Raw genomic sequence first — 26,880 nt, 5'->3', positions numbered from 1 at the left:
GGCAAGCACTCTTGCCACTAGGCCATATTCCCAGCCCCTTAACTGTATTTTTTTGTCTTTTCTTTTTTGGTACTGCGGATCGAACCCAGGACGATGCACTTGCTAAGGCAAGCACTTTGCCACTGAGCTACATCCCAGCCTGCATCTGCTATTCTAATCCAGGCACACACAAGGACCTCTGAGGTTTCTGCTTCCCACCTTCCTTGCCTTGACATGCTTAGTAGTCACTGGTGATGAGCTGGGGAAATTTGCATAGGGCTTAAAGAGCATCTTGGGGAAAAAAAGGAACCAGAACCTATTGAATGTTTTCCTCTTTAGAAAGAGAGCATGGGTAGGGGTGTTTCCTCTTGATCTGTCTCCTGAGTAGCTAGGATTACAGGCCTGAGCCACCACAGCTGGATCAGAGCCCCACCTTCTGTGTCTCCATCATTTGCTGACTGCTTCCTTGCAGGGGAGCTCCAGTGAAAGCGCACCGGCCTGGCTGACCACTGCTGGAGGCAAAGCCCTGCTCCTGGCTGTATTGCACCAAAGGTGCTCATAAATATTGGCTGAGTGGTGGCAGGCTAGAGGCCCTCCGTTCTCAGATGCCAGCCCAGCGTGTGTCCCCTTCATGTTTTTACATGCCAGAAACCCCAAGTACTCCTCCCATCAAACTGCTGAGGCCACACAGCTTCACCAGTGATCATTTTTCTAAACTTTTGTTTATTTTATAGCAATTGTCATGATTAGAGAAGTAAATAACACATTTAAAAACCTCAGGGCCAAAGGATGCCAGAGTATTTACAAACACGTGGGGTGGGGGGGGGGAGTGGCAAAACATGGGTCTGGGGCTGGGACTCCAGCCAGGACCCTGCCCAGGCCTGACCCACCAGCCACGAGGTGGGTTTAGGGAGCATTGGGTAGCTCAGGAGGCCTGGTGGGGAGATCCTCTAGTTGACTTGTGGCTCCACCTCCCATTGTGGCGGGAGGTGGGGGGCTCCCCACACCCCACAGGCCAGCTCAAAGGGGCCTCTAGGAAGCACCGAAGGACAGGGATGGTGTGGGGGGAGGGGGACACGCACTGGACGGAGGCGCGTACACGTGCGCGCACACTGTACCTTCACAGAACAGCAAGGGGGAGGGTTCTCTCGTGTTTTGTCTTCTAAGTCTCCATGTCTATGGCATCAATTTTTTTTTTGTTTTTTGAAATTTTTGTTTCTTTGACAGTGACATAAACTGAGGTAAACATCTGTGACCAACATCTCTCCTAAAGGGCAAAGGGTCCCAAACCTCATCAACAGAGACAGCGGCTACAGGGGTGGCCCCAGGAGCAAGGGGGGGCCAGGGCCTGGATTCTAGCCTGCCTGAGGGTCAGGCTGGTGGCCACCGCTGCCACTAGGGGGCTGGGCTACGAACCTACAATCCCACCCCAGCGCTAACATCCTATTACTACAAGGAGGGAGATGACTCCACACAGGAGAGAGAAAAGGTGGTGGGGGCGGGGGGAGAGATAAAGAGAGAGAGAAAGAGTTGAGAGCTTGGTGGAGGACAACTACTGTGGAATCTTACTTCCTTGTTATTGCAGGAGTCAGGATGTTTAGTGGCCTAAGGCAAAAGGAGAAGTTGCGGCTGGGATGGGGAGTCTGATGGCCCCAGGTGGGCTAGGGCAGTGATGGGGGCCCTCTCCAAGGTGAGATTCGGCCCTTGGTGGAAGGGGGAGTTTTGCTACTTACCTGGCATGTTGGGCCCTGCCCCCCGGGAGGTGGGGTGTCCAGGAGGGGACATACAAAGGAGAACGGGGCCAGGCCCTGGGGCCACCGCACACTGTAAACTGCACCCAGGCAGGGCAGGGGGACCTATAGCCCTTTTGCATGGTGGGATTGCGGGTGGGAGGGGGAGGTGGAGTGGAGGTGGGGACTCCAGACTGGAGGGTGGTTGGTGTTCCCTCTAGCCAGTCGGGTCCACACAAGGAGCCCCTTAAATACCCCTGAAGCCCAGGAAGGTCCCTGGGAGAGGCAGCCCCGATGGGCAGGGCACTGCCAGGCCGGGGGGCAGCCTTGCCCTAGTTGAGGTTATTGCAGGGGTTCCTCACAGGCCTCTGCAGAGGGCAGGGAGCCGGAGGAGGTGCAGGGTGAGGCAGGCTCCTGTCCTAGCAGCTGGGGCCAATGGTAGGTGCCTTCTTACGAGTTCCCTGAGGGGTGTGTGGATGGCACGTCTGGCCAGGCTGCCTAGTGGGCACCCCCAGCGGGCAGGGTGGGGCAAAGCGAGTGGCAGACGGCGGGATGCACAGATGCACCCCACACAGTCCTGTTCTCAACACGGGGCACACCCAGTCACACTCCCAGCCCTTCCATTCTACCCACCCCTGCTTTCCCCATGCCAGGACAGGGGAATGCGGCACTCCTGGGGGGTGGACCCGTGGGACCACAATAGGAAACCCAGAAGTATCTGTGGGCATCTCTCTGCCATGGGAGCTCAGGGAGCGTCGGCCTGGAAGAGCAGGTGGCCCACTTCACCCTGGGGTGGCGGGTGACCGGCTGAGCCACTGCCTTAGAGTGTCCCGTCCCTGATTTGGATCGTCATGGGGGGGGGGGCCCTCCCAGCACGGGTCTCAGTGGCGGCCTGTGCTCATTGTCCTCCTCCTGATTTGGGGGGCGTGGGGGCGGCACTAGGTTCTGGGGGGCTGTGCCTGCAAAACACTTGGGTGATACGCAGACGTTTGCTACATTTTCCGGGGGGGCCTAGACTCTCGCTCCGGGAAGGGGCCGGGCACAGCCTCCCCAGCCCAGTGCCTGGGGGCTTTCCGCTGCCCAATTCTGTGCCCGGGGTGCGGTGGGGAACAGTGGGGTGCCCTGCCAGGGGTGCGGAGGGGCCAGGCTGGGGTTCCAGGGCGCACAAGGAGGTCTCTGCGGTGTGGCCCCGGGCGTGGCCGGGGCCTCGGGGCCTGCGGGGCTCGGCTCCTCCAGAGGTCCCGGGGCGCCGGCCGCCTCGTCTACGCTACTCCCTCCCTTGCCCGGCCGGGGCTGCCCGGCCTCGGTTCCCGTCGTGGCGGGGGGGGGGGCCCCCGGGATGGGGGTGGGGACGACCGAGGGCGGCGGGCGGCTCAGACGCAGATCTCGATGGCCGTCGCCAGCACCACCTGCCCTTTGCCCTTGTCGGGGCGGCCGTCGGTCCTGCCCGGGGGTCCCGGGGGCGCCAGGCCGGCCTCGGGCACGGGCACGGGCACGGGGACCGGGACGGGCACAGGCACGGGGCCCACGGCGGGGGGCGCGGGCCGCGCCAGGCCGCCGCCGCCCTCGGTCAGCACCGTGCGCTTGAGCGGCCCGGGCGCCTCGAGGCGCAGCGGCCCCGCGGCGGGCGGCCGGTCCCCGGGCGGGCGGCGCGCGCGGTGCGACGGGCGGCGGCGCAGCTCGGAGGTGAGCTCGTGCTTGAGGAAGCGGAAGACCTCCTTGGCCGGGCCGCGGCGCTCGGGCTCCAGGGCCAGCAGGCGCTGGAACATGCGCAGCGCGGGCTCGGTGAAGCGGCGCCACTGCGACGGCAGCCCGGGCAGCCGGCCGCGCTGCCAGCGCACGAACTCCTCGAAGAAGGCGTCGGCGCCCGACGCCGCCTCCCACGGGAAGTTGCCGGTGAGCACGCAGAAGATGAGCACGCCGAAGGCCCACACGTCCACGCCCGTGTCCACCGCCAGCCCGTCGGCGCGGCCGGCCTGGCACACCTCGGGCGCCGTGTAGGGGATGGTGCCGCTCACGCGCTTCACGCGGCAGCCCACGCGCCGCGTCATGCCGAAGTCCGCCAGCTTCACGCGCCGGCACTCGCGGTCGAACAGCAGCACGTTCTCGGGCTTGATGTCGCGGTGCACCAGCTGCCGTCCGTGCATGAAGTCCAGCGCCAGGCCCAGCTGCTGCACGCAGCGCTTCACCGTGTCCTCGGGGAGCCCCACCTGCGGGCGCGGGGTGGAGGGGGGGGCGGTCGGGGGAGCTGTCTCAGGCCGGGCGGCGTCCCCACCCCCGCCCCAGCCGGGCAGTGGCCTCCTGGACCTTGATCCTGGTCTCCCCAGCCCACCAGCCACCTCTCCTGCCGGGCAGCTTTGGCCATGCCCCCCCCCCCCATGCTTATTCACCAAAAGCCAGAGCCTGGGTCCCCTCCCGTGGCCCCCTCCCGCAAGGCCTCTTTCTGGACTCATCACTTCTCTCAGGGTGAGGGTGCTTGTCACAGTTCATTGTCATCGGGCTGATGATGGCGCTGGTGCACCGCCACCCCCCACTTCCCAGGAGCAGGCCTAGCTCTTCTCCAGTGCTCCAGGGAGCATTCAATCAAATACTTGTTGATTAAGTAGTCTCCCTCTCTCTCTTTCTCTGGGGACCCTGAAGATCACCTCCCCTTCCCACACCACCACTGCCCCAAAGTACCTGGGGAGGGATGATGTCAAACAGGTCCCCAGCCGGTGCATACTCCTGGGCGAAGACATAGCAGTCCTCTGTCTCAAAGACTACGTCGAAGACCTTGATGATGAAGGGGCTAGAGGACAGGCTGTTGGTGATGCTCACCTCCCGCAGGAAGTTCTTCAGCTTCGTTTTGCTCTTGTTCACAAACTTCAGTGCCATCTTGGTGCCTGGCAGAGGCCACAGCAGCACTGGTGAGACCTGTTCCCTCCCCTCACCTCCCCAGACACCCCCCTACACCCCCCTGCATAGTCTGTCTGCCCAGCTCGCTCCCGGGAGGGGGGGGGGTTGTGAAGACTAGCCTCTACATAGGAAACAAACCAGAGAGGGGAGACAATTGCCTGAGGTCACCCAGCAGAGTCGACCTGAGTCTTCTTGTGTTTTTTTGCCAGTCCTAGGGCTTGAACTCAGGGTCTGAGCACTGTCCCTGGCTTCTTTTTGCTCAAGGCTAGCACTCTGCCACTTGAGCCACAGCGCCACTTCTGGCCATTTTCTGTATATGTGGTGCTGAGGAATCGAACCCAGGGCCTCATGTATATGAGGCAGGCACTCTTGCCCCTGGCTTCTTTTTGCTCAAGGCTAGCACTCTACCACTTGAGCCACAGTGCCACCTCTGGCTTTTTCTATATATGTGGTGCTGAGGAGTTGAACCCAGGGCTTCATGTATACAAAGCAAACACTCTACCACTAGACCACATTTGCAGCCCCTTGACCAGGCTTTTCTATACCAGGCTCTGGCCCTGATGGGGCAGGGCTGGACAGAGGGGCTGGAATGGCTCCCTGAGCTCTGTCCCCTAAGCATCTCTGGTATATCCATCTAGAGGCCAGCACACAGTAGGTGCTCCAGCCAATGTTTGTTAAGTGAATGAATGAGGAAGACAAGACACTCTAAAGGCGCAGGTCTCCACTGCTCCACTGGGCTGGTGTGTGTGCCTGGGTGCATGGCTGGGTAATATCACAGACCCGGTCTTCAGCATTTCCCATTCACAGGTCACACTCCACAGTGACCCTATAAAGTAGGCTCTTTATCCTACTTGCAAGCAGCAGTCAGTGCTCCTCCTGATGCCCTTTGTTGACTGGGGTCTTGCCCCAGCTGTGTGCCACCGTGTGAGCTCCTACAGCTGCTGCCTGCATGGGCCCCATGCAGGTTTAGACTATGGGGAGGCATCAAGCCCAGTGGTTAATCAAGAGGGTTCTGGAGCCGAGGATGGGGTGTCACCCTCATGCAGACCCTTCATGGTTGCCTCATCTTTGTTACATGGCTGGATGTTCAGGTCTCAGTGTCTTTGGCTTAGACACAGAGACAGTTGCTGTGACCTCACAGGGTCCTCTGCGCCATCCTCTCCCTGTGGCACCCAAGGGCCCACCCTCACCTCTGCCTGGCTAGAGTCAGTGGCCACCAACGCTCTCGAAGCCCAACCACCAGCCCTGCCCTGTGCTGGACTCCACAGGCCCCGGTGGACATCCCGTCCGCTGTCCCAAAGGAGCTCTGGTGGGCCCAGAGAAGTTCACCCTCTTATCTTGCCCCCAGAGTCCTCCATGTGCCCCTCCCACCCAGCCACTTCAGGTCCACTGGCCTCCTCGTCCCGCCCCAACCTTGCTGCCCTGCACTCACCTGTGCCCTTGTAGGCCACCAGGTCCACCTTCCCATAGGTGCCTTTGCCCAGCTCCCGAACAAGCTCATAGTGCTTGGTGACGTCGCTGGCAGCCAGTGTGCGGAGGGTCAGCGCCTGCATGTCCTCCGTGAGGAGTGGCACTCCGGTGCCCGGCCCAGGGCTGGCCCCCGGCCCGCAGCAGGGCAGCGAGTGGGACGGCTCAGGCTCTGGGCAGCCCACACTCATCTTCTCCCTGTCATGAGGGGGTGGCATGGAGAGAGACATCAGGTCAGGGGCTTCTTCTCCCCCTGGGTGCCTTCCCAGCACCTAGGACCCCCAAGCAGCGCCCCAGGCCACACCTAAGATACCCACGAGGAGGAGGAAACAGGCACTTCTGTCCTGTCACCTTTCCCCAAGTTTATTTATTTTATTTATTTTTGGCCAGTCCTGGGCCTTGGACTCAGGGCCTGAGCACTGTCCTTGGCTTTTTGCTCAAGGCTAGCACTCTGCCACTTGAGCCACAGTGCCATTTCTGGCCATTTTCTATATATGTGGTGCTGGGGAATCGAACCCTTCATGTATACGAGGCAAGCACTCTTGCCACTAGGCCATATTCCCAGCCTTTCCCCCAAGTTTTTTTTTTTTTTTTTGGCCAGTCCTGGGCCTTGGACTCAGGGCCTGAGCACTGTCCCTGGCTTCTTCCCGCTCAAGGCTAGCACTCTGCCACTTGAGCCACAGCACCGCTTCTGGCCGTTTTCTGTATATGTGGTGCTGGGGAATCGAACCTAGGGTCTCGTGTATCCGAGGCAGGCACTCTTGCCACTAGGCTATATCCCCAGCCCTTCCCCCAAGTTTTTAACCCCTCTCAGCGCCTGCGTACTGCTGACCTCTGCGTCTCATACTGTCACCTACAGTGCCAGGCAAGGCTGCACATTTATGCCATGCTAAGACATGGCCACATGGAGTTCGCACCCTTGCTCCCATTCACAAGTTTTGCTTTGCTTTCTTTTGCAGCGCTAGGGTCCAACTCAGGACCTTGCACATACACTGAGCATGCGCGCTTCCCACATCCCAGCCCCATTCACAAGGATTAACCAAACACCCGCTGTTTGCTAGCTGTGCAGCAGTGCCCTGGGGACCAGTACTGAATGGATACACACACCTCCCTGTCCTCGAGGGCTGGCATCCCTGGGAAGATAGGTGATACACAGTGATAAACAGACAACTTAGGCATTATGGCCAGAAGTGACACAGGCTGTCTGGAACATGGGTGGGTAGGAAGGTCAGGGGCTGCCATACCAAATATCTCAGCTGTACAGTCACAGCACCCTCATGGTAACACCAACACAACTTTAGGGTATCCCCTTTGCTCCCCAAGAGGACTTCCCCTACAGATGTACACAATGCAGCTGGGGACCCACTTTGTCCCTGCCTTCAGACATAGACAGAACGCCTGTGCTGCAGACTGCCCGTCTCCCTGGGCACCCACACAAACTGGATATCTTCCTGGACAGGCTGTCATGGCTACTGTATGTCTCCAAGTGGCCTGGGATCTCTGAAGCTGCCTGTGGCCATAGGAGGCCGGGTGCAGGACTGAAAACGGACACTTGCAGCCTTGATGGAGAAAGCCAAGGGATAGCATCCAAGACTGGCACACACAACAAAATGAAAAACGTTTCCAGTTATTACTGAGATCTATTTAACATAAACTACACATATTCGAAGCAGAAGATCTGATGAGTTATGATGTATGTTCATCCACGAAACCAGCACTACAACCAAGATAACGAACATCCTGGTCACCCACATGTCCTTTTGCCCTCCTCGTCTTGTCTTCCAAGCTGCCATCTGTAAGGTGGGGGAGCGAGCCTCTTGCAGGTGTGGTGTGCGTGCGCACGTGCGGGATGCCAACGTTGCAGCCTTTCGGCTGCCTCCGCCTCTCTTCCCAGCGACACCACACCACCACTGCCAAGGCCCCCCAGGCCTCCACTCCTTGAAGGATGGCCCACCCCCCCCCCCAGCTCCATCTGAAAGAAGATAGATTTGGAGCCAGCTGGATGTCCCTGGACAGAGGACCTCATGTCTCTGTGCCTTAGTTTCCCATCGACAGAAGGGACATAGCGTTTTCTTCCAGTAGTTGTGACATGGATCAAGGAAGCGGCGCAAGGCACTGGGTCTGTAATAGGTGCTTTATGTGTCAGCACTGGTGCGGTGACTATGGCCTTCAGCCACATCCACCCTGGCTGGGCCTGGCTGCAGGCCGGAGCCTCCAGGGGCCTTGTGGCTCCAGCCTGTCCTGTCCCAAAGCCTCTTCCTGTGCCTTCCCTGTCTCCTCAGCAGCACGACCCAGCCTCCCACTTCACACGGAGAGGAGGAACATCAGGAGGGAACTTCCTGGCCTCCCACCCAGCCGCGGCACAGTTCCATCTGCAGTCCTCTCAGCTGGCTGGGGTGCAGGCCCCCCCCCACGCCCGCGTTGGCTTCCATCCTTCTGCTCCCCCAGGATCCTGCCGTCTCCATTCATGAAGCAGCTCCCGCCCCCAGTTGCAGACTTCTCTTTCCAAGTTTATTCTGATCACAGCGTGTGCCAGGGACTCCGGTCTTGTCTGTCGCCCAGTGGCTCTCATGGACCCCTGGGGGGAGGAGCCACACCAGGCCCTCGGACATCCATCTCTGCTCCAGTTCCTGCCACCCATGCGGTGCCAGCTTCAGGCTGGGCAACATGGGGCCCCTGTTGCAACTACGGCTGGACGACAGTGGGGTGACTGGGCTACAACGCGTGCTCTCTCCCCACAGCAGTCTCCCTTCTTTCAAGTCCTGTCGAATGTTCGCCCATCAACTGGTGATAAAGACCCAGATTAGGCAAGCAAGGAGCCTGCTCATCAGCCAGAGGAGACACTTGTGTGTCCTGAGCCCTTGACAAGCAGTGGGGATTCTTCCCTAGGGGTCTGATGAGCGCACAGCTTTCTTTGCTTTAGCTCAATTTGCCAGCGACAGTGGGGCCGCCCTCCTGACCCTGTGATTCTGTGGACTCAGAGCTGTGAGGTGGACAGCACTTGAGTGTGCGCCACCCACCCTGGCTTTGGGTTTCAGCCTCACGTGTTGCCTCAGGCTGTTTCTGTATCCGCTGGGAGCTTGTCTTTCAGTTGCAGGCATCTGTATGTCCTTCCTCCCTCCCACGGCCAGGGAAGGTGGGTCTCTGGGCTGCCCAGGGGAGAGGCTGGCCTGGGTTGGGGTACAGTCGTGGGGTTAGGAGCCTGTGCTCCAACTGCCTCAGTAACCCCAGCCAAGTGTGTCCACCATCCTGAGCAACACTATACCGTCACATCCCTCCTGTGTCTTCCTGTCCTCAGACCTCTTGCCCCGAGTGCTAACCCTGACCTCTGCTGAGCCCTGGATTTGAGTGGTGGCATCTGCCCCTCTGGAGGCCCATTCAGGGGGAGGGGGAGGAAAGCATCTGAGCCACGTGTCTGTCCTCAGCTGAGTGCTCCAGGGTGCAGGACCAGATCAGATGCTCCCCATTGGCTCACAGGGTGCAGTCGTGGGGCCCCCTGTGGCTCAGTCTTCCTCATCCCACAATCCAGGCCCGTTCTCAAGGTGAGTGCAGATGAGGAAATCAACCCACACCCCATCCTACTGTCCCCTCATCCCCCAGGTACGCAGAGGCTCCTGACCCACTTACTGTGCGCATGACCTCAGAGCCACGCTGGGGAGCAACAGACTGCACAGGCCCGAGGGTGAGTGGCCTTGGCCTTCATCCTAACATGAGCCACTTTTCAGTGGGTGACCTTGATTGGGTCTCGCCACTTCCCTGGGCCTCAGCTCACATTTCCATGGGATGAGACGCCTGCACTGCTTGCCAGGCCTATCCTGCCAGGCCCACTCTGAGGACCCCTCAGCCACCTTTTCTGTCCTACCAGGTAGGTATTAGCACACCGTCACCTGAGGACACCTGAGAGGACACAGATGACATGACTGGCTCAAGGCGACACAGCACTGGGATAGACCCCGAAGTTGATACATGGCCCACTGTGCCTTCCTGAGTGGTCATTGTTAACACATCTCACCCGGGGCCTTCAGTGGCTGGTGGGAAACTGAGACCCACAAGAGAGTAAAGCCTTGGCAGGGATGCCTGTGCCATCTTCATGGATGCTGCCGAGACCTGCCGAGGTGCCAGGCACTAGGGAAGTGTGGCACGTCTACCTCAGGGATGGTTGGAAGAAAGCCGTAGGCACGCATGTCTCCCATGAGGGGACTGTGGTCCTCCCAGGCACTCCATCACCGCTGCCATCGCACTTCGGGTGAAGCTAGCTGTGGACTGTACGTTGCCGGCCGCTTTGCTGACCTCTGTTCCTTCCGTGTGGTGTGGCTGGCACTCAGTCCACCCACTCAGGCAGATGGCTGTCCCATGGGATCCTTGGGCCCTGCACCCCAAGAGTGTCCCCACTGACCTCAAGGGAGGCCTTCTACCTTCCATGTATGTGGCTAAGGGCAGGTGGGGGACCTTGGTCTCCATGGCAACAGTCCTAGCTCTGCTGGGAGGGCCATGGTGATGGAGGAGGGCTTTCCAAGTAAGAAGCAAGATGGAACCACCTACCACTTCCTGTTGGCGGGCAGCTTGGGCTGGGTGCCACCCTGTGAAGGTACATGCTACGCCCAGTACAGCACCCAATGCAGGGAGCTCTGAAATGCCTATCCTGTCATATACACACATACAGTCACACAGCGTGTACACGCACAAATGCACATATACGCGCATGCACACACACACACCATGCTGCCTGGCAGAATTTCCCTCACTGAGTCCTCATGAGAACCCTGAAGAAGGGGCAAGAAACTTCCTAGGTTTTACAAAAATAGCCTGATTGAGGTCTAACTGATCTGTCACAAAGCTCAGCCGGCATGATCGCACACTGGAGAGGATTTTGGTAAATGCAGAGTTGGGCAGCCATCACCACACCTGACAGGTGCTTTCCACTTTTACAGATCAGGAGAGGGGCCTGAGACATGGGTGATCTGCCGGGGCTGTGACAGAGGCGGCGCCCATGCACCAAGCGCGCGCCTCCTCTTCTGTGCCGCTGAGTCTCAGCTGCCCCGTCGGCACCACGTTTAGTGCTCAGCCTTCTTTCACAGGGTGTGGCCACAAGGCTTGCTTTCCCCTCTGGGATGTGTGTCATTGTCAAGCTGCTGTTGCTCAGAAATGCGAGACACTCCTCTGTTCTCCCTTCTGGATGCTGGCCTCAGGTAGAGGGCGCCCCCAGGCCCTAAAACGTTGAGGTACCCCAAGGAAGGAGGAAGCTGGGTCCTGAGGCTGGATGTGATGCCACTCTGCTGGTGAGAATTATGGGCTTGTTTGTTACAGCAGCTAGTCCTAGTCAGATTTGAGTTGAGTAGCTGGTAAGCAAGAGCTGAGATCTAAAGCTCAGCAAGTTCAACTGCCTGGAATGTGGCCAGAGGTTACACAGGATGGTGATGACACTGAGACCAAGGGACAGGAGAAATGACAGGGTGAAGAGGACAAGTCTGTGGAAGGAAGGCCTGCCCTGATGCTGCCTTCTGGGAAAATACTACCTTATGTTGGGTGCTTTGCTAACCACTGTGGTTAAATTTAAATCATATAACAATCACTATCACCCTAGTAAGTGGACGCTTGCCCCAGCTACTCTCTAGTCTTATGGAGGGATGGGTTCAAAGCCTCTCCAATGCCCCCGTGGAGATGGAGTTGTTTTAACACCGAGCAGGCAGTGTTGCTGAGATCAGGACATGTGAGCTCTGCCTTTGTGAATGGGATAATGCCACTGCCATGAGTGGGTTCCTGGCAAACCCAGTTCCCTTTTGGCCTCGCTCTCTCGCCCTCCCATCTTCCACCATATGCTGACACAGTACAAGGCCAGCACCTTGACCTTGGACTTCTCAGCTTCCAGACGGCGAGACACAAATCTCTCTTCCTTCTGAACCACCCAGGCTGCAGCACTATCTCACAGAGGCACTGGATGAATGTACAAAGGCAGCTGTGGAGGACAGATGGGCTGTGTGACTTGTTCAAAGCTCAGGATTGGCAAGGCTGGGGTTTGAACTCAGGCAGATTTCCCGTCCCAGGCTCTTGATATCTAGTGTTCTCAGGCCACCAGTGGCAGATCCAGGCAGACTGTAACACCCAATATGATGTGACAGGAAGGAAGTATGTCCCCCACCCTGGAGGGGGTAAAGAATCAGAGGCTGGAGGCCAATCTGTTTTCAACTTGGAGCATGAGGCTGGATCAAGAGAGGACAATCAGGCCTCTCTCACCCTCCCCCTGGGACCCTGTGATTCTGTCCCCATGCCCAAGCCTCTGGGCCTACTGGGCCTTTGCTGTGTCTTTATCACTGACTGGGTTGTGCTTCTGGAAGGTGCTCCTATATCTGCATTAGCATTACTAAAAGTCCCTGTGGAAATGGGAGCTGTGGGATGGACATGGGGTCAGGAGCGGGGCCCTCCCACCAGCTTCTGTGGGAGCTGAGTGCATGAAGCCTGCATGGCAACCTTCACTGAGCTCTCTCACCAGCCTCCAGGTCCCACCCTCAGCCCTCCTCTGACAAGTAAGCAGATAAGCTCTCTTCAGCCCAGCGTTTACTCTGTCCTGGCCTTGCTCGTCGTGTGTGGTGGTTCCTGGGACATCCACGTGTTCTGTCCTGACCAGCACAAGTTCCTCTTTTCTTTGGGTGTAGTCCCTTTGCCACCCAGGGCTTCAAGGGCAGCACCAGCCTGGCCAACTCCTGGGTCCATCCCATTGGCCAGAAATGGATGTGTGGCCAAAGGTGACCTACGGCATGGACCCACAGCCATCAGGAAAGAGGTCCCTCAGCCTGGGCCATCCTTCTGGAAGAAAGGTCTGCAGCCCAGAGCAGTCGACTCTGCCACCACCAGCGGGGAGGCCTGCCTGACAATGAAGCCACAAAGAGGAGCAGGGCAGGCAGATGAGGAATTCTGGTGATCTGGGAACCCAAGTCCTGGCATGCTGAAAGCCATCTTATTTCGTGAATCAATACATTTCATCTTGGGCTTAAGGAAGCTGGTTGAGTTGAGTTTATATAACTCCCAATCTGAAGACTCCAGTGTACCCACAACCCAGCAAGAAAGTCGGGAGCTCCTTGAAAGGCAGGCAGCCCCTGCCTTAATCACGCTGCTATTCCCAGCACCGAGCCAGGGCGACAAGTGCTGGTGAATAATTCCTTACGTGTTTGGGAAGTTGTAACTTTTTATATCTTGGCTTTGATGCATTTGACCTTGTAGGTGCCTCGCTGTCCCCCAGGGGCTGCGTGCAGCGTCACCAGCCCCAGTTTGGTGAACAACGATTGGTTCAGGTGCAGATTCAGTCGTGGGCTGAGCCAGCAGTCGGGGCATCTGCAGGGTAGGTGCTGTCACCTCCCACCATCCCAGCCCCAGGGATGGCACAGATGGGAGTACCCAGGAGTATCCCTGACCCTGTGGACAGAGAGGTTGGCGGTGCCACAGACAACAGAGGAAAGTGACACTGGCCAACACTTAGGGACTGTCCTGTCGTGTCCAGTCATGGAATCCTCCATGACATGAAGACTATTATTGACTCCAGTTTCCAGGTGAGGAAACCCAGCCACTGAGCTGTCATCTATTTTATTTTGGCACAGGGTCTCACTCTATAGTAGCCTCTGACTTCCCATCCTCCTGCCTCAGCTTCTCCAGGGCTGGGATTACAGGTGTGCACCACCACGCCAAGCATCACCACCTGGGCCTTAAAGAGCTTAATTTCTGCACTTTCCTGTCTCTAAAGCTGTATAGTAAGAGTGACCACTTCTGTCACTGCCTCCATGATGTGTGTTGACACCTCTTTACAGATGAGGATGCTGAGACTTAGAGGGGCCTAAAAACTTGCCAGAAGTCCCTCATGTCGTGAGAAGCAGAGCCAGGAGCTGGTTCCAGCTGCATCCCTGCTCTGTCTCACAGGCTGTCTTCAGCACCACAGGCATGGACAGCGCCGAGGGGGTGGAGGAAGGACCAAGAGCCTGGCCAGGAAGGACTGATGCCGCTGGAATCTGGGTCCCTGCCGCCATTTATTTAGCCGACTCCTACTGATGGGTACTTGGTCGTGCCCAGTCTTCTGCGACTGCTACACAGCGTGTGGCCATATGCAGAAGTTATTTTGCAGAGGGTAGAGGTGTAGCTATGTGGTAAGTTCTAGAAGCAGGCTACTGGGTTCAAGGGCAGATGACTGTGTAATCTCTTCAGGATGCCCAGTGTCCTCAGGAGCTGTGTCAGCACAGGCTGTGTAAGTGAGCGGTGCTTCTGGGTGGGGCACAGCAGCTACCCACAGCTCCCAAATCCCCTCCGGGGCTCCATATCACTTACAGATGAGGCCAGACAGCCTGAAATGTCAGCACACCACCTCGACATGGGGGTATATAGGGAGGGCTTCTCCTTGGCTTGCATCAAGTAACTCTAGAACCACAGCAGATGCTACCAAAGGTATCTAGGGATGCCCAGCACCAACTATGGTCACCTGCCACGTACTTCCCTTTCAGCTACCACTGCAACTTCTTAAAGGACCTTCCCAGCCTCTTCCCTTCTCTTCCCCTCCCCTCCTTCCTCCTCTCTTCCTTCTGAAACAGGGTCTTACTATGTAGGCCAGGGTAGGTTGGAATTCCTACTCTTCCTATCTCAGCTGAGATTACAGGTGTGCACCCCATTGCTCCTAGGCTCAGCCCCCCTCCCCACCTTGTTGTAACATCCTTCCCAGGACCCTCCAGTACCCTTCTCCCCCCTCCACTCCCCTGCTCAACACCCAAGCCTCACTGCCTGGACCTTGGAAGGCTCTTCCCTCCACATCCACTCGGTTTGCTTTCTGGGGGGCGTTCTGCTCGGATGACACCTTTCCCTGCCCCCCCACAGAGCTGCCTCCTGCTCTCCCTCCTTCCCTTCCCAGTCCCCTGCTCTATTTCCCCAGCAGTGCAGATCACCTTCGATGTATTACATAAGCTCCCGACTCCAACACTGAGGACAACTGCCCCCTCCCGCTAGATCTTAGGCACCCAGAGGGCAGGGGCTCTTTCCCAGCTGTGCCCCCCAGGGCCACACAAGGCCTGGCACAGAGCAGAACTTAGTAAATATCTGTAGGGCAAATGAACAGCTGTGTCTCAGGGGAGAGGAGGGGAGGCCGAGAGAACAGAAGTGGGGGTGGGGGGAAACACAACGTCACTGAAGCAGAAGGAACTAGGCACAGCAGAGGAGCAGGGCCATCAGAGGAGAGTGCCAGAAGTAAGACCTGCCCACCTGCCCTCCTTGCACGAAGGCTGCACCTGAGGGAGCCAGAGAACATGGGTGCAGTGGCTGTCCTGCCCTTCCACAGTGGGTCAGCCTGTGCTCGGGAAGCAAGGCCCTCCCTAGGTCCCCAAGACAGGTGTCCCAGCCTAGCCCCCTGCCTCACACTTCGCCAGAGGGGCATCCCTGCTCTCTGCACTGGATTTTCCACTGCAGAATCTCCATGTAGACACTCCTGGTTACTGCCAGGGAGAAGGGGCCTGAGGCCAGGCCCTGGGGCCCCAGAACAAGGCTTGAGAACTGTTGTGAGGGGCTCTGGCCGCTGCCACTGTCCCTAGGAATCTTGCCCCACTTCTTTGGAGCTCTCTAGTGTCATGAGATGAGTTAATCTACTGCCTCTTACCCTTTGGGACCCTCTTCCCTGGGAAATGTTCCCACCGTCCATGCTTCCTGTGTCCATCAGGGGATTCCCCAGGGTCTAAACCGGGCCACCCTCTTCCCTGTGATCCTTTGACACAAACACATGACCCACCAAGCGGCCTATTTGGGTTTGGAGGAGGAGGGAGAGGAGAATGTTCTCAAACTGGAAAACAGGGCTGAGAATGCCCACCTTGCACAGCGGGCTGCAGGAAAGATGAAATGGGCGTTTCCTGAAGTGCCTGGCCCGGGGCAGAGGGGCCTGAGCCCTGGTTCATTGGGGACTCTGGGAGAGCTGAGTTTTCCATTCCATCCATGCAGGCTAGATTGCTCACCTACTCCATTCAAGTCAGAGGGACTGTGACTGTCTAACTCAACGCCCATCTCCCAGATAAGGACACTGAGGAAGGAAGCCACATGAACTGGAGACCTGTTCCTCCTGGCCACATCCCCACACAGGGCTTCCTGAGGTCCTCAGAGCTGTGTGTGTGGCTCCATGCCTGTCCAGCCCTGGTCCCTGCTCCCTGCTGCTGCATCCTGCCCCTTCCCCAGGGCACATCCTGATGCCTATTAATAGTCGGTGCTGTTGCCTATTCGCAGCTGGGGCCCAGAATGGAACAGGCTGCCGGGCCTATGGGAGCAAGTAAAGCCCTGGGTCTCACCCTCTGGGCAACTGGAGGGCCCTGGACCCAAGGCAGCTCCTGGTAGCAAAGAGTTGCCTAGAAGCGGTGGGCAAGAGAGTGAGGAGCAGGCCTCGGGGTAGAAGTGAGGGCAGGTGGCCACCATCCTAGAGGGGCTCAAGGACCTGGGTTTCACCCTTAGGGAAATGCACCACATATCCTAGACCTGAGCAAACCCTTCCTGAAGGCGACCTGTGTGCTGGGCCCTGACAGGTGAAGCAACACATGACTCCATTCTGGGCCTGGCTCCTGGGGACCCAGGAGCCCTGGGGTTGCCGCCGCCTCTCCCATCTCTCCCTGCTCTGCACCATGCTCCAGGAAAGCCTTCCAATGAGCCCCCATCTCTTCATTTCTAAAAGTGGGACTACATTCCCTTTCTGATCCAGACCTTGAGGGTGGATATCGAACTTTCAATTGACACAATGAATTCACAGACATTCAGCAAATACTCATTTACCGAACCAACCACATCAGCAACCCTACAAGGCCAGTGCTAGAATCATCTACTAATGGTGGGAACTGGAGGCACAGAGATGAAGGACCCCCTCCCTGACAGTGGGGTGCAGTGGAGTGCTTTCCCACCTTGGGTGTTAACTGCAGCCCCTGCTCTTCCTGGAGACACTTGGGGTGGGGGCTCCAGAGTGTGGACCTGTGCTCTCAGGAGCAGTCTCAGATCGCCCTTCCTGCTGGAACCAGGGAAGCTGCCTGGGGCAGGGACTAGCGCTGTGCCACCTCTCTGGGGTCTGACTAGGAGAAGGATGAGGCAACCGCTGTCCTGTATCCCAGCCCCTCAGTGACATCCCAGCACACAGAGGCAGATAGAACATTCTCTGCCTCTCAGGTGATGGCTAAAGCCCCCAAGAAGGAATTCTATGCAGTGGGAAGTCGCGGCAGGTCCCCTGGCCTGGGGAAGCTCATTTTCATATGGGGACAGGGAGGAAGCCAGGTTCCTATAGTGGTATGGTGGTGCTGTGGGCAGGTGTGGCATCTGCTCACTTCATCCTCCATCCACTTTAGGATGCAAGAGCCCCCAGGTCCACTTTAAGGACTAGTCCAAGGTCATGGGAGGGAATGGTGGAGGTAGGATTCAAACTCACACACATAGACGCCAGACTCATAAACTTCCTGCTCTGGGCTTAATGTAAAGCCATCCTAGGGGCTAAATAAGATGAGGTCCAGTGCCTAAGCTCTGAAAATTGTCCAATGGTTTCTTTACAACGTGAACATTAACTGCGTGGTTTCCTGGAATGGTTGCTGAAGTAGAAAGCTCAATTTGGGGTTGGAGAGACATGGCTCAGGCGGTAGAGTGCCAGTCAATAAGTGAAAGCATTAGCCATTGAGGTCATTTCCTGGTCTTGGGCAAAAAATAAAGAAAGCTGTCTTCACTCTGCTGGGGCCATAGGATGGAAGTGGGAACAGGGGACTTTATTGCACTGCTTGATGTTGCTTCCAGAGGGGTGGGAGCCCGGGGCCAGGAGTCATCACTAAGTCTAGGGTTCTCATGAAGGCCCAGCAGGTCTTAACTTGAACAGCCTGGCTGGAAGTGGAGAGGGCTTTCTCCCAGGGAACAGGACTAGGGCTGGGCCAGGGGGACTGACTTGGACAGAGCTCTAGGACAAAGTGAGGAGGCCCAAACACAGTCCTGAGCCCTTCTCAAATCCCCCAGTTGGGGCAAGCTCTGTGCTCTTAAGCACTGTGAACTCAAAGACCGTTGCCCTTTCTTTTCTGTCTTCCTTCCTTCCTTCCTCCCTCCCTCCCTCTTTCCCCTCTTTCTCTCTCTCTCTCTCTCATATTCTCTTTCTTTTGGGAGACCTTGTCCCAGGTTTTTTGTAACCTCAATCCCATTATCCTGGTTTTACAGAGAAGTAACCTGAAGCTCAGAGAGACTAAGAGCCTTGATGAAGGTCACACCGCAGCTAAGTGAAGTGCAAACTCAGGCAGAATCCAAAGCCTGTGCTCTTAACCCCAAGGCTCCATCATCTCTTTCGACCTCAGGTTTCCATAGACCTTTATCCAGAAGGAAGACCCAACTTCCAGGGCCAAGCCCAGTGACTGGAGTCCAGTGCTAGCCCCTGGCCCCAGACCACCTACTTGGCAACAGCCATCAGCTGCATTACTGTTTAGGGAAAGTCTTTTTTTCTTTTTTTTTGGACCCCAGGGCCTTGCACATACCAAGCAAGCCATACCACCCAGTCAAGCCCTGAGGTCAGTATTTTTGAGTGACAGCTGCATCTAGGCCCAGACCCTTTCTGCTAGACAAACATACAGAACTAAGTCCTAGGATGTCAGAAGGAGCTGTTAGCCAAGGTAATTTGTAGCCCAATTTTTCTCTGAGACCCTGATGACAGTCCTTCTTCAACAGTCCTCAGTAACAACCTGGGCTCAGACCCTGGGACATGTGCTCCTGAGCTGTGGCACAGTGAACAGGCCTTTGGTGGCTGAACGCACTTGGCACCAGGTAAGGTGTGAAATGGGCCAGAGGGGGAAATGAGGGCCAGGTTGGGGAGGTCTAGGTTCATATCGTTGCCCAGTCCTGCACACCCCAGATGGACACTGATCTGCTTACATTCTCCCCTTGTCATGTGGGGCGCAGGGAACAAACACAGATGAAGACTGCTCATTGAGCAAACAGTTGTCTAGCCTCTACACTGGTTTCTACAAGGAGGGCAGTAGCAGTGGCCAGCAGGTCACATCAGAAAGTGAACAAGCAGGGAGGGGGCTGGGGCCCCGCTGCAGGGGCCTGTGCCTTGTCTAAACAAGGTGAACATTCCTTTGACTCTGGCCTAGATTTGCCACATCCTCTGATTTTTTTTTTCTTCAAAAGGACCCTCCAAATCAGTATTTGAACGTGAACTCTTCTAACAACAAATGTAGACAGGTGAGATAGTGGATCCACAAAATGCACCTCTGTGCTATTTTACACGGGCTATACCAGGTGCTGGGTGCTGAATTCAGTAACACCTATGTGATGGGGACAGGGAAGCCCAGGTCTGAAATGCAGAGTCTAGATATGCAGACAAACTCAGGGCACATGGGGATACATGCCACTGTCCTCAAGCCACCTATCCACTGACCAATCAAATCCAGCTCTGGACTAGGTGCCAGCCTAGATCAAATCAAAAGGGGAGGTGGAGGCATAGGCTGCTCCTCTGCAAGCCTAGAGTAGGTCAGGGTTGTTAGAAGATCAGGAGGAGACAGGGCAGGGATGTTGAGCTACTTTAGTCTGGACTCTGTGGGGAGCCACTGCAGGTTAGACTGGAAGAAAGGTCTTCCTCCCAGTCTCCCTCTGGCCTCTTAATGGTTCTCCCCGGTAACAGTAACTCCTATCCTTGTCCTTCAGTTTGATTTCACTCCTTTGCCTGTGGGTTCGTGACAGGTCTTAGGCTCCCACCCACTGTGGAAAGGAATTCCCTCCGAGACAGCTCACCCAAGGCACACCTGGATGGTTCTTTCTCCACCCAACTCAAATCTACTTCCGCCCTGCTGGCCACAGAGTGAGCTCTGTCATTCTCTCTGGGAAATGCCACATGTATTTCCCAAGGTCACCCAGTCTTTAGGGGCAGCTGGCTCCCCCACAGTCCATGCAGAAGGTGTTCACTTCCATTGTCCTTGGCTCTGCAGGACAGGCTAAAAGCCGTCTGACCTAAAGCACTCTACCCCTCCAGCTGGCCTCAACCCCACCCTTGGTCAGCGCCAGAGCAGGTGGGGAGGCCACAGTAGGGGTGGGAAGTAGGGGAGAAGAGGCATCAATGCTGTGAGGCTCAGGGCCCTCAAGTCCAGCATAAGGATTAGGTGGCTCATAGGCGGGGTCAAGAGCTGGACAGCTAGACTGGACCAGGTCCACCCTAACAGGCTCAACCAAGTGTGGAGCAGCCCAGGGGTCTGGGGTCAGGAGGTCAGGATGAGATGGAAAAGCAGCTCTGGCTCCAGTGCATGGAACACCAGCACAACACTAGCCAGAGGCTTGAATGAATGGAAGGAACAAAGCACCTCCTGGTGGACTCCCTTTCTGCCGGGTGCTGCCTTCCCCAGCCTGTGTGCTCACCTAGCAACAGGATCCAGAACCAATGCCTGGCTGCAGCAGGCTCAGAGAAAACTGGGGGGATCCCGGCAGTCCCTTTTCAGGATTCCGGGGTACGGGTTCCTTGGGGGCAACCTGGCTTTTCCATCAGCTGCAAGACTTGGACTTCAGGACCTCATGGAAAGGAGGACCTCAAGGAAAGATGCTTGAGATCACTGCGAAAGCCAATGCAAGACCCTAAATGTGTCCTTGGTTCTAGGGAACACACTGGCCCAACCCTAAGTTGGCTCTGGGTATTTGGGAGGTCAGAAGTATTAGGGGAGGGCAGCAGGGGAACAGGCTGGGGTTTGCTCTCTCCCTGGGACACAGGGGTACAGAAAGATGCTTTGCCCAGAAATGGCTTCCTCCCCTCCTTCCAGAAACTACCACTTCATTTTGTGGTGGACTTTCCCTCTCCCTGTCTTGCGGAGAGCACAAAGTGGAGTCTGGGTGGAGACCCCCTCCACGACCTGGGGGTGGATAGTGGAGTCACAAAGAGAATAAGAGCTCCCTCATTTCCTCTCACACACCCCCTCCCTGCCTCTCAGACAAAGGCACACGCCCCAAACCTCAGTGGCCACCAGAAACACATACTGCGGGCCTTTCACCTGTGGACACCCCCAAATATTCTCCTTCCTGGGGGGAACTTCGCTTGGAAAACTCAACCTGGCCTTGGGAGGAGGGGTGTGCATAGCCCAAAGACTGGGATCCAATACTCCAGGCTCATTTGGGGGGGAAGGAAAGGGGGGATTCTCACCCTCATCTCCCTCCCCTTGGTACAAGGGTCCCATCACCACTCCTTCAGGGGGGGAGTGTGGGGGAGCTGTGCCCAAACCTTAGGGCTACAGTGGGGGTGGGGGAAGGGAGAAGAGGAGGGGGCGGCTCCTCCAAGCGAGACACAAAGAGACGTCCTTCAGCCGGGCTCCATGGCGACGCCGGGGAGGGGGGGCGCGCACCCAATACTTCCTTCCCCACCTGCGGGGCTCCGGGGACCTCGGCGGCCACTCACCTGCCGCCCCTCACCAGGGCCGGGCTTACCTGGGCTGGGGGCGCGGGGACGCCGCGGCGGGGGGTCTGGGCGCCGTCTCGGTCTTCGTCAGCCCGGCCCGAGGGGGCTCAGGGCACCACAATCATGGACCGGGGTGCGAAGGGCGTTGCAAGGGGCTCAGTCGCCCGCGTCCCGGGGCTTCGGGATCCCCGAGGGTTCTTGCTTCTGGGGGGTGTCTCTTGCTGTCCACTGGTCCCTAGACTTGGGGTTTCCGGGGACCAGCGTTGGGGGAGGGCTGGGACACCCCCCCCCCCAGCCAGGGGCGTCTGAGCGGGGTCTTCGCGTCTTGAGGTGTGCAGTTGCAGCGTCCGGGCTCCCCAGTGCGGGTCCCGCAGCCGCGGGCCGGGGAACGGCGCCCGGGGTCGTGGGGGGCACCGGCGGGACGGCGGGAGTCTTCGGGGTCGCTGCCCGCCGAGTGCGCCAAGTCACCGCTGGCTCCCGCCGGGAGCTCGCGCCGCGCCGGGTCCTGGGGGCTCGTCGGCTCCTGGATGTGGCGGGGGTCTGCCCGTGTCCCCCGGCTGCGGTGGGGGGGGGAGCCCGCAGCGTCCCGGACCGCCGGCGGGAGCTGGGCCCACAGCCCCTCAGCCGCTGGGGGGCTCCGTCGCCGCCGCTACGACCAGCCCGGCCCTGCGGTTCCGAGCTCCAGCCGGGCGCGGGGTCTGGCTGCGTATCCGCCTCGCGCTCCTCCCGGTGCCGGGGCCCCAGCGCCGGTGCCCGCCCGGGCTGCGCTCCATCGCGGCATCGCGGCTCCGCCCTCCCGCCGGCGCGCACCTGCCCGCCCGGCCCGCGGCTCCGCCCCCCGGCCCGCGCGCGCGCGCGCCGCCCGCCCCTTTGTCCGCCCCGCGCAGCGCGCGCCCCTGCGCACGCGCACTGCCCGAGCGGCGCGCTCCCCAGGCGCATGCGCGCTCCCCGCACTGTCCCCCCCCTCCACCCCGCGCCGCGCCCTCCAGCCGCGCGCAGTGGGCGCTCGGGGTCCCGGAGCCGAGGAGGCCGCGCGGCGCCCGCACCCGCCTTCCGGCCGCTCTGGGTCCTAGCGCCCGTGAGCTCCGTCTCCGTCCTCACCCCCACCCCCGCCTTTTCTAGGTCAGAGCTCCCGAGGGGGCGAGAACGAGGTCAGACAGGACTCAGGGGAGACTCCGAGGGTCACCTGGTCCAGCTGTCTGGCCCTCGGAGACCAGACTGCCCCAGACTGCGCCTGCCAAGGGCTTCGGAGGGCGGAACGCAGGTCTGCGCCAAGGAGGAAGACAAACCCTGGCCTCCAGTGCCATGGGCATCCACCTAACCTCCAGTCTGTCCGTCCGTCCATCTATGCATACATGCATGCATCCATCCGTCCATCTGTCTGTCCGTCCGTCCATCCATCCATCTATGCATGCATGCATCCGTCCATCTGTCCGTCGGACCGTCCATTCATCCATCTGTCCATCCGTCCGCCCATCCATCCATCCATCCATCTATGCATGCATGCATGCATCCATCTATCCATCAATCATGCATCCGTCCATACTATTTCCAGCGAGACCCTAGAGAGCTACCAGTCTGCTAAGGGAAGAGGTTATACACTCGGATCCCGGGGGAGGTCGCACAGCCCAGGTGGAGTCTGCTGAAAGGGACGAACCCCGTTTAACAGGAGAGGAAGGGAATTCTGGCACTGACAGACAGCAGCATATACAAAACCACCTGGGTGTGAAGGAGCTTTGTTTGATAACCAGAAATTGGTGAGGGATGACTATAGATGAAGACGAGATACAAAGAGAACAGCACATCCTGCTCTGCCCCTTACGCCTGGGGCAGCACTCTCCTAAAAATAATAATAATAAAATAAAATAAAAAGGCCGGAGGCTAGGTGGCTCTCACCTGCAATCCTAGCTACTCGGGAGGCTGAAATCCGAGGATCACAGTTGAAAGCCAGCCAGGAAAGGAAAAAAATCCACGAGACTCTTATCTTCAGTTAACTACTAAAAAGCCAGAAGTGGAGCTGGGGCTCAAGTGGTAGAGTGCTAGCTTAGAGCAAACGAACTCAGGGACAGCACACAGGCCCTGAGTCCAAGGCCCAATATTAGTAATAATAATAATTATAAGCCCCAACATACCAAGCACTTCCCCTCCTCTTTCTCCTAATCTTTCATCAGACCCTTCTCAACCACCTCTTCCTAAGAATTCCCAATGCTTCTAAAATATTTAGTCCCAGTGATGGCAAACTCACCTACACACAAGATAAATTCTAAAGAAGGAAGTAGGGGTCAGGTGTAAGGGTTAGGGATTGGTAGAGATGAGTCAGATGAAGAAGCATCACATACTGTGTTGGTATTTCAAGAAAATCAGGAAATCTAATGCAAATTATAAATTTGAACATAAAATCTTCCAACTTTTAGATGTGTTAACTGAATTCCCAATTCAGAAATGACTTCCCATTTCAGAAATATCGCGAGAGCTTTGGCACAAACGGGGTCTGCAGGTTACGGATTGGCAATCCAGATGACTGAGAATGCGTATTTATCTAGCTCCTAGCCAGCCTCTCTACTTTCTACTTAAACCCATTTTTTCTACAATCCAAGTCCTTGGTGCTGTCAGCATTAAAAAATTACAAGTTGGATTGTATTGCTCGTCCACAAGAGATTGCTGGGGACTCCCTGCTTTCTGCTGGCTAAAGTGTACCCTCTTTATCCTGCAATTCAAGGCTGTTCGCATCTGAGAACCTCTCTCCTCTCTTTGGCCTTGGCCTTGGGCTGTTATGAACCATCCGTCTTCTCAGCCCTCCAAGCCTTTGTACCTTTAGTTCTCAATGTGGCGAACATAATTCCCACTTTCTGAATAAGCTCCTCTCAAAACAGCTCCTTGTGTCTCCCTCTTCTTCCACTTCTCCTTGTCCTACCAATGCCAAGACTCAAATTCTGCTAGGTGCTGGTGGCCACACCTGTCATCCTAGCTACCTAGGAGGCTGAGATCTGGAGGATTTATCCTTTGAAGCCAGCCAGGGCAGGAAAGTCTGAGATTTCATCTCTAAAATTACCAGCAAAAAGCCAGGCTGGAGGTGTGGTTCAAGTAGTAGAGTGCCGGCTAAGCAAACAAGCCGAATATACTTGAGATTCTAAGTTCAGTACCATACACTAACTTTGTTCTGATCCTCTTCATGGGAGGCCTTTGGTGTCCCCAAACAAGCCAAATGATAAAAAGTTAGCTGGGAGGCTAGGAATATAGCCTAGTGGCAAGAGTGCTTGCCTCCTATACTTGAAGCCCTAGGTTTGATTCCTCAGTACCACACATATAGAAAAGGCCAGAAGTGGCACTGTGGCTCAAGTTGGCAGAGTGCTAGCCTTGAGCAAAAAGAAGCCGGGGACAGTGCTCAGGCCCTGAGTTCAAGCCCCAGGACTGGAAAAAAAAATGAGCTGGGTACACAGTAGAGAGGGGCTGGAGAAGGAGGATGTGGGAGGAGATGAATTCCAGAACATTGTCTTACTTTCTTCTCCACAGCCTAGAGAGAGGCAAGCCTTGACACTCCCAGCCATGGCAATTGCTGTAGTTTGGGTCTGCAATGTCCCTCAAAGACCCAAGTGTCAAAGAGTTAGTCCTAAGTGTGGTGGTGTTTAGAGGCAGTAGATACCTTTAGGAGGCTCACGCCTGTAATCCTAGCTACTTAGGAGGCTGAAATCTGAGAATCGTGGTTCAAAGCCAGCCTGAGCAGGAAAACCCTTGAGATTCTTCTCTCCAATCAGCCACCAGAAAACTGGAAGTGATGTTGTGGCTCAAAGAGCACTAGCCTTGAGTTATTTGCTGAGCTCATTTGGCTCAGGAACAGTGCTCAGGCTCTGAGTTTAAGCCGCATGACTCCCCCCACCCCCTAGTTCTCCATACACGTGCGTGAGCACGCACCAGTACTAAGGCTTAAACTCAGGGCTGGGCACTATCTCTTAGCTCAAGGCTGGCATTCTACCATTATTGATTGATTGATTGATTGATTGCCAGTCCTGGGGCTTGGGACTCAGGGCCTGACTACTGTCCCTGAGCTTCTTGAGCCACAGCGCCACTTCTGGCTTTTCCTGTTTATGTAGTGCTGAAGAATGGAACCCAGGGCTTCATGCATGCTAGGTAAGCTCTCTACCACTAAGCCACATCCCCAGCCCCGGCATTCTACCTTTTGAGCCACAGCTCCACTGCTGACTTTTGGGTGATTCATTGGAGATAGGCTGTCAGAGACTTTCCTGCCCTGCTGACTTTGAACCTGGATGCTCAGATCTCAATCTCCTGAGTAGCTAGGATTGCAGGTGGGAGCCCCTGCTTTCCAAGTGTGCTTTTGAAGACAGAAACTAAGGCAGATCATGGTGACGCTGCGTTCTTTGTTCTTGAGCCCTCAGGCTGGGCCAGCTAACCCATCAGGACCTGGCAAAGGGGCAGCTGAGCATGTGGCTGCAGAAGGGCAGTTTCACTATCTCCATCTCCCAAGGGTCCCCTCTCAAGGTACATGGAATTGCTTTGCAGGACAAAGGGTAGAATGTGGTGGCTGTACCCTCAGGCCACCCACACTGTTGACTTCAGGGAAAGTTATTCACCAAGGGCCAAAGCCTCGACCCACCTACGGTTCCCTTGGCTTTGCTTCCCAAGGTGGTGTGGTGCACCCAGGATGCAGGACTCCCCTTGGCTTGTGGGAACCTGCTCCATCCTGCACTGCGCTCATTGCTCTTCCTTCTCTCCTTCTGCTATGATCTGATGGATTTCCCAGCCTCCCCTGGCTCCTCCCCCCCCTTTTTTTTCCTTTCTTTTTTCCTCTTTCCCAAATGTTTCCTCTCCAATAAAGTGCTCATCCATCTGACTCTACCTCAGCCTGCATCTCGGAGGACTTGAACCAACAAACGTGCTTTTGAAGACAGGAACTAAGGCAGCTGTGTGCAGTGCTCTATAGTTCTTCATCCTTTCACCCAGGGGCAAGCCACTTTTGCTGGCTCTGAGCTGTTAACAAGCAATGCTGCCTTTCCAGGCGCTGGTGTCTCAGGCCTGTAATCCTAGGTACTCAGGAGGCTGAAAGCTGAGGATTGTGATTCAAAGCCAGGCTGGGCAGAAACTAGTACGGACACAATGAAAGCAAGGACACTAACTAGCCAGCCAGAAGTCTACCAGCACGCGAGGAGAGTCAGAGAGAAGCGAGGGTGGCGGCCTGATGTTCCGACATGTGGTATCCCTGGTTTTGGAGGATGTCCTGTGAAGTGGAAAAGCACGGTGTTCCAGTGAGTGTGATTTCAGTCCCCCCTCCTCCCCTTGCCTGGCAGATACTACTCCGCCACGGCGGGTGGCCAGTGAGGCTGGGAAGTTCTTTGTGATGGCAGGTGTGAACAAAGCCTTGCTCTCAGCGGCAGCACGCAGAGCAGCGGCGGGGCTGCTCTTGGAGTG

At 56.9% G+C, this 26,880-nt stretch overlaps 1 protein-coding gene across 2 annotated transcripts in view; it reads right to left on the bottom strand.

Moving 5' to 3' along the window:
- Window positions 1–2,558: 2,558 nt before the first annotated feature.
- The window catches only part of Sbk1 (SH3 domain binding kinase 1), a 39,515-nt gene continuing 15,193 nt past the window's right edge, over window positions 2,559–26,880 (bottom strand). The window contains exons 1-4 of one of the 2 annotated variants that reach the window (XM_048332677.1): window positions 21,486–21,929; window positions 6,037–6,269; window positions 4,389–4,591; window positions 2,559–3,919 (exon numbers count right to left, since the gene is read on the bottom strand). In XM_048332677.1, the coding sequence (XP_048188634.1) occupies window positions 3,083–3,919; window positions 4,389–4,591; window positions 6,037–6,262 (1,266 nt within the window). In that variant the 5' untranslated portion in view covers window positions 6,263–6,269; window positions 21,486–21,929 and the 3' untranslated portion in view covers window positions 2,559–3,082. Of the gene's footprint in view, window positions 3,920–4,388; window positions 4,592–6,036; window positions 6,270–21,485; window positions 21,930–26,880 lie in introns of those variants that run through there. The other variant, XM_048332678.1, reaches the window with a different exon arrangement.

This window comes from Perognathus longimembris, chromosome 23 (genome assembly GCF_023159225.1).
Source record: "Perognathus longimembris pacificus isolate PPM17 chromosome 23, ASM2315922v1, whole genome shotgun sequence".
In the NCBI taxonomy this organism is placed as follows: Eukaryota; Metazoa; Chordata; class Mammalia; order Rodentia; family Heteromyidae; genus Perognathus; species Perognathus longimembris.
Note: the sequence above shows the minus strand (reverse complement) of the source record. Positions and strands in the feature narration are given on the sequence as shown.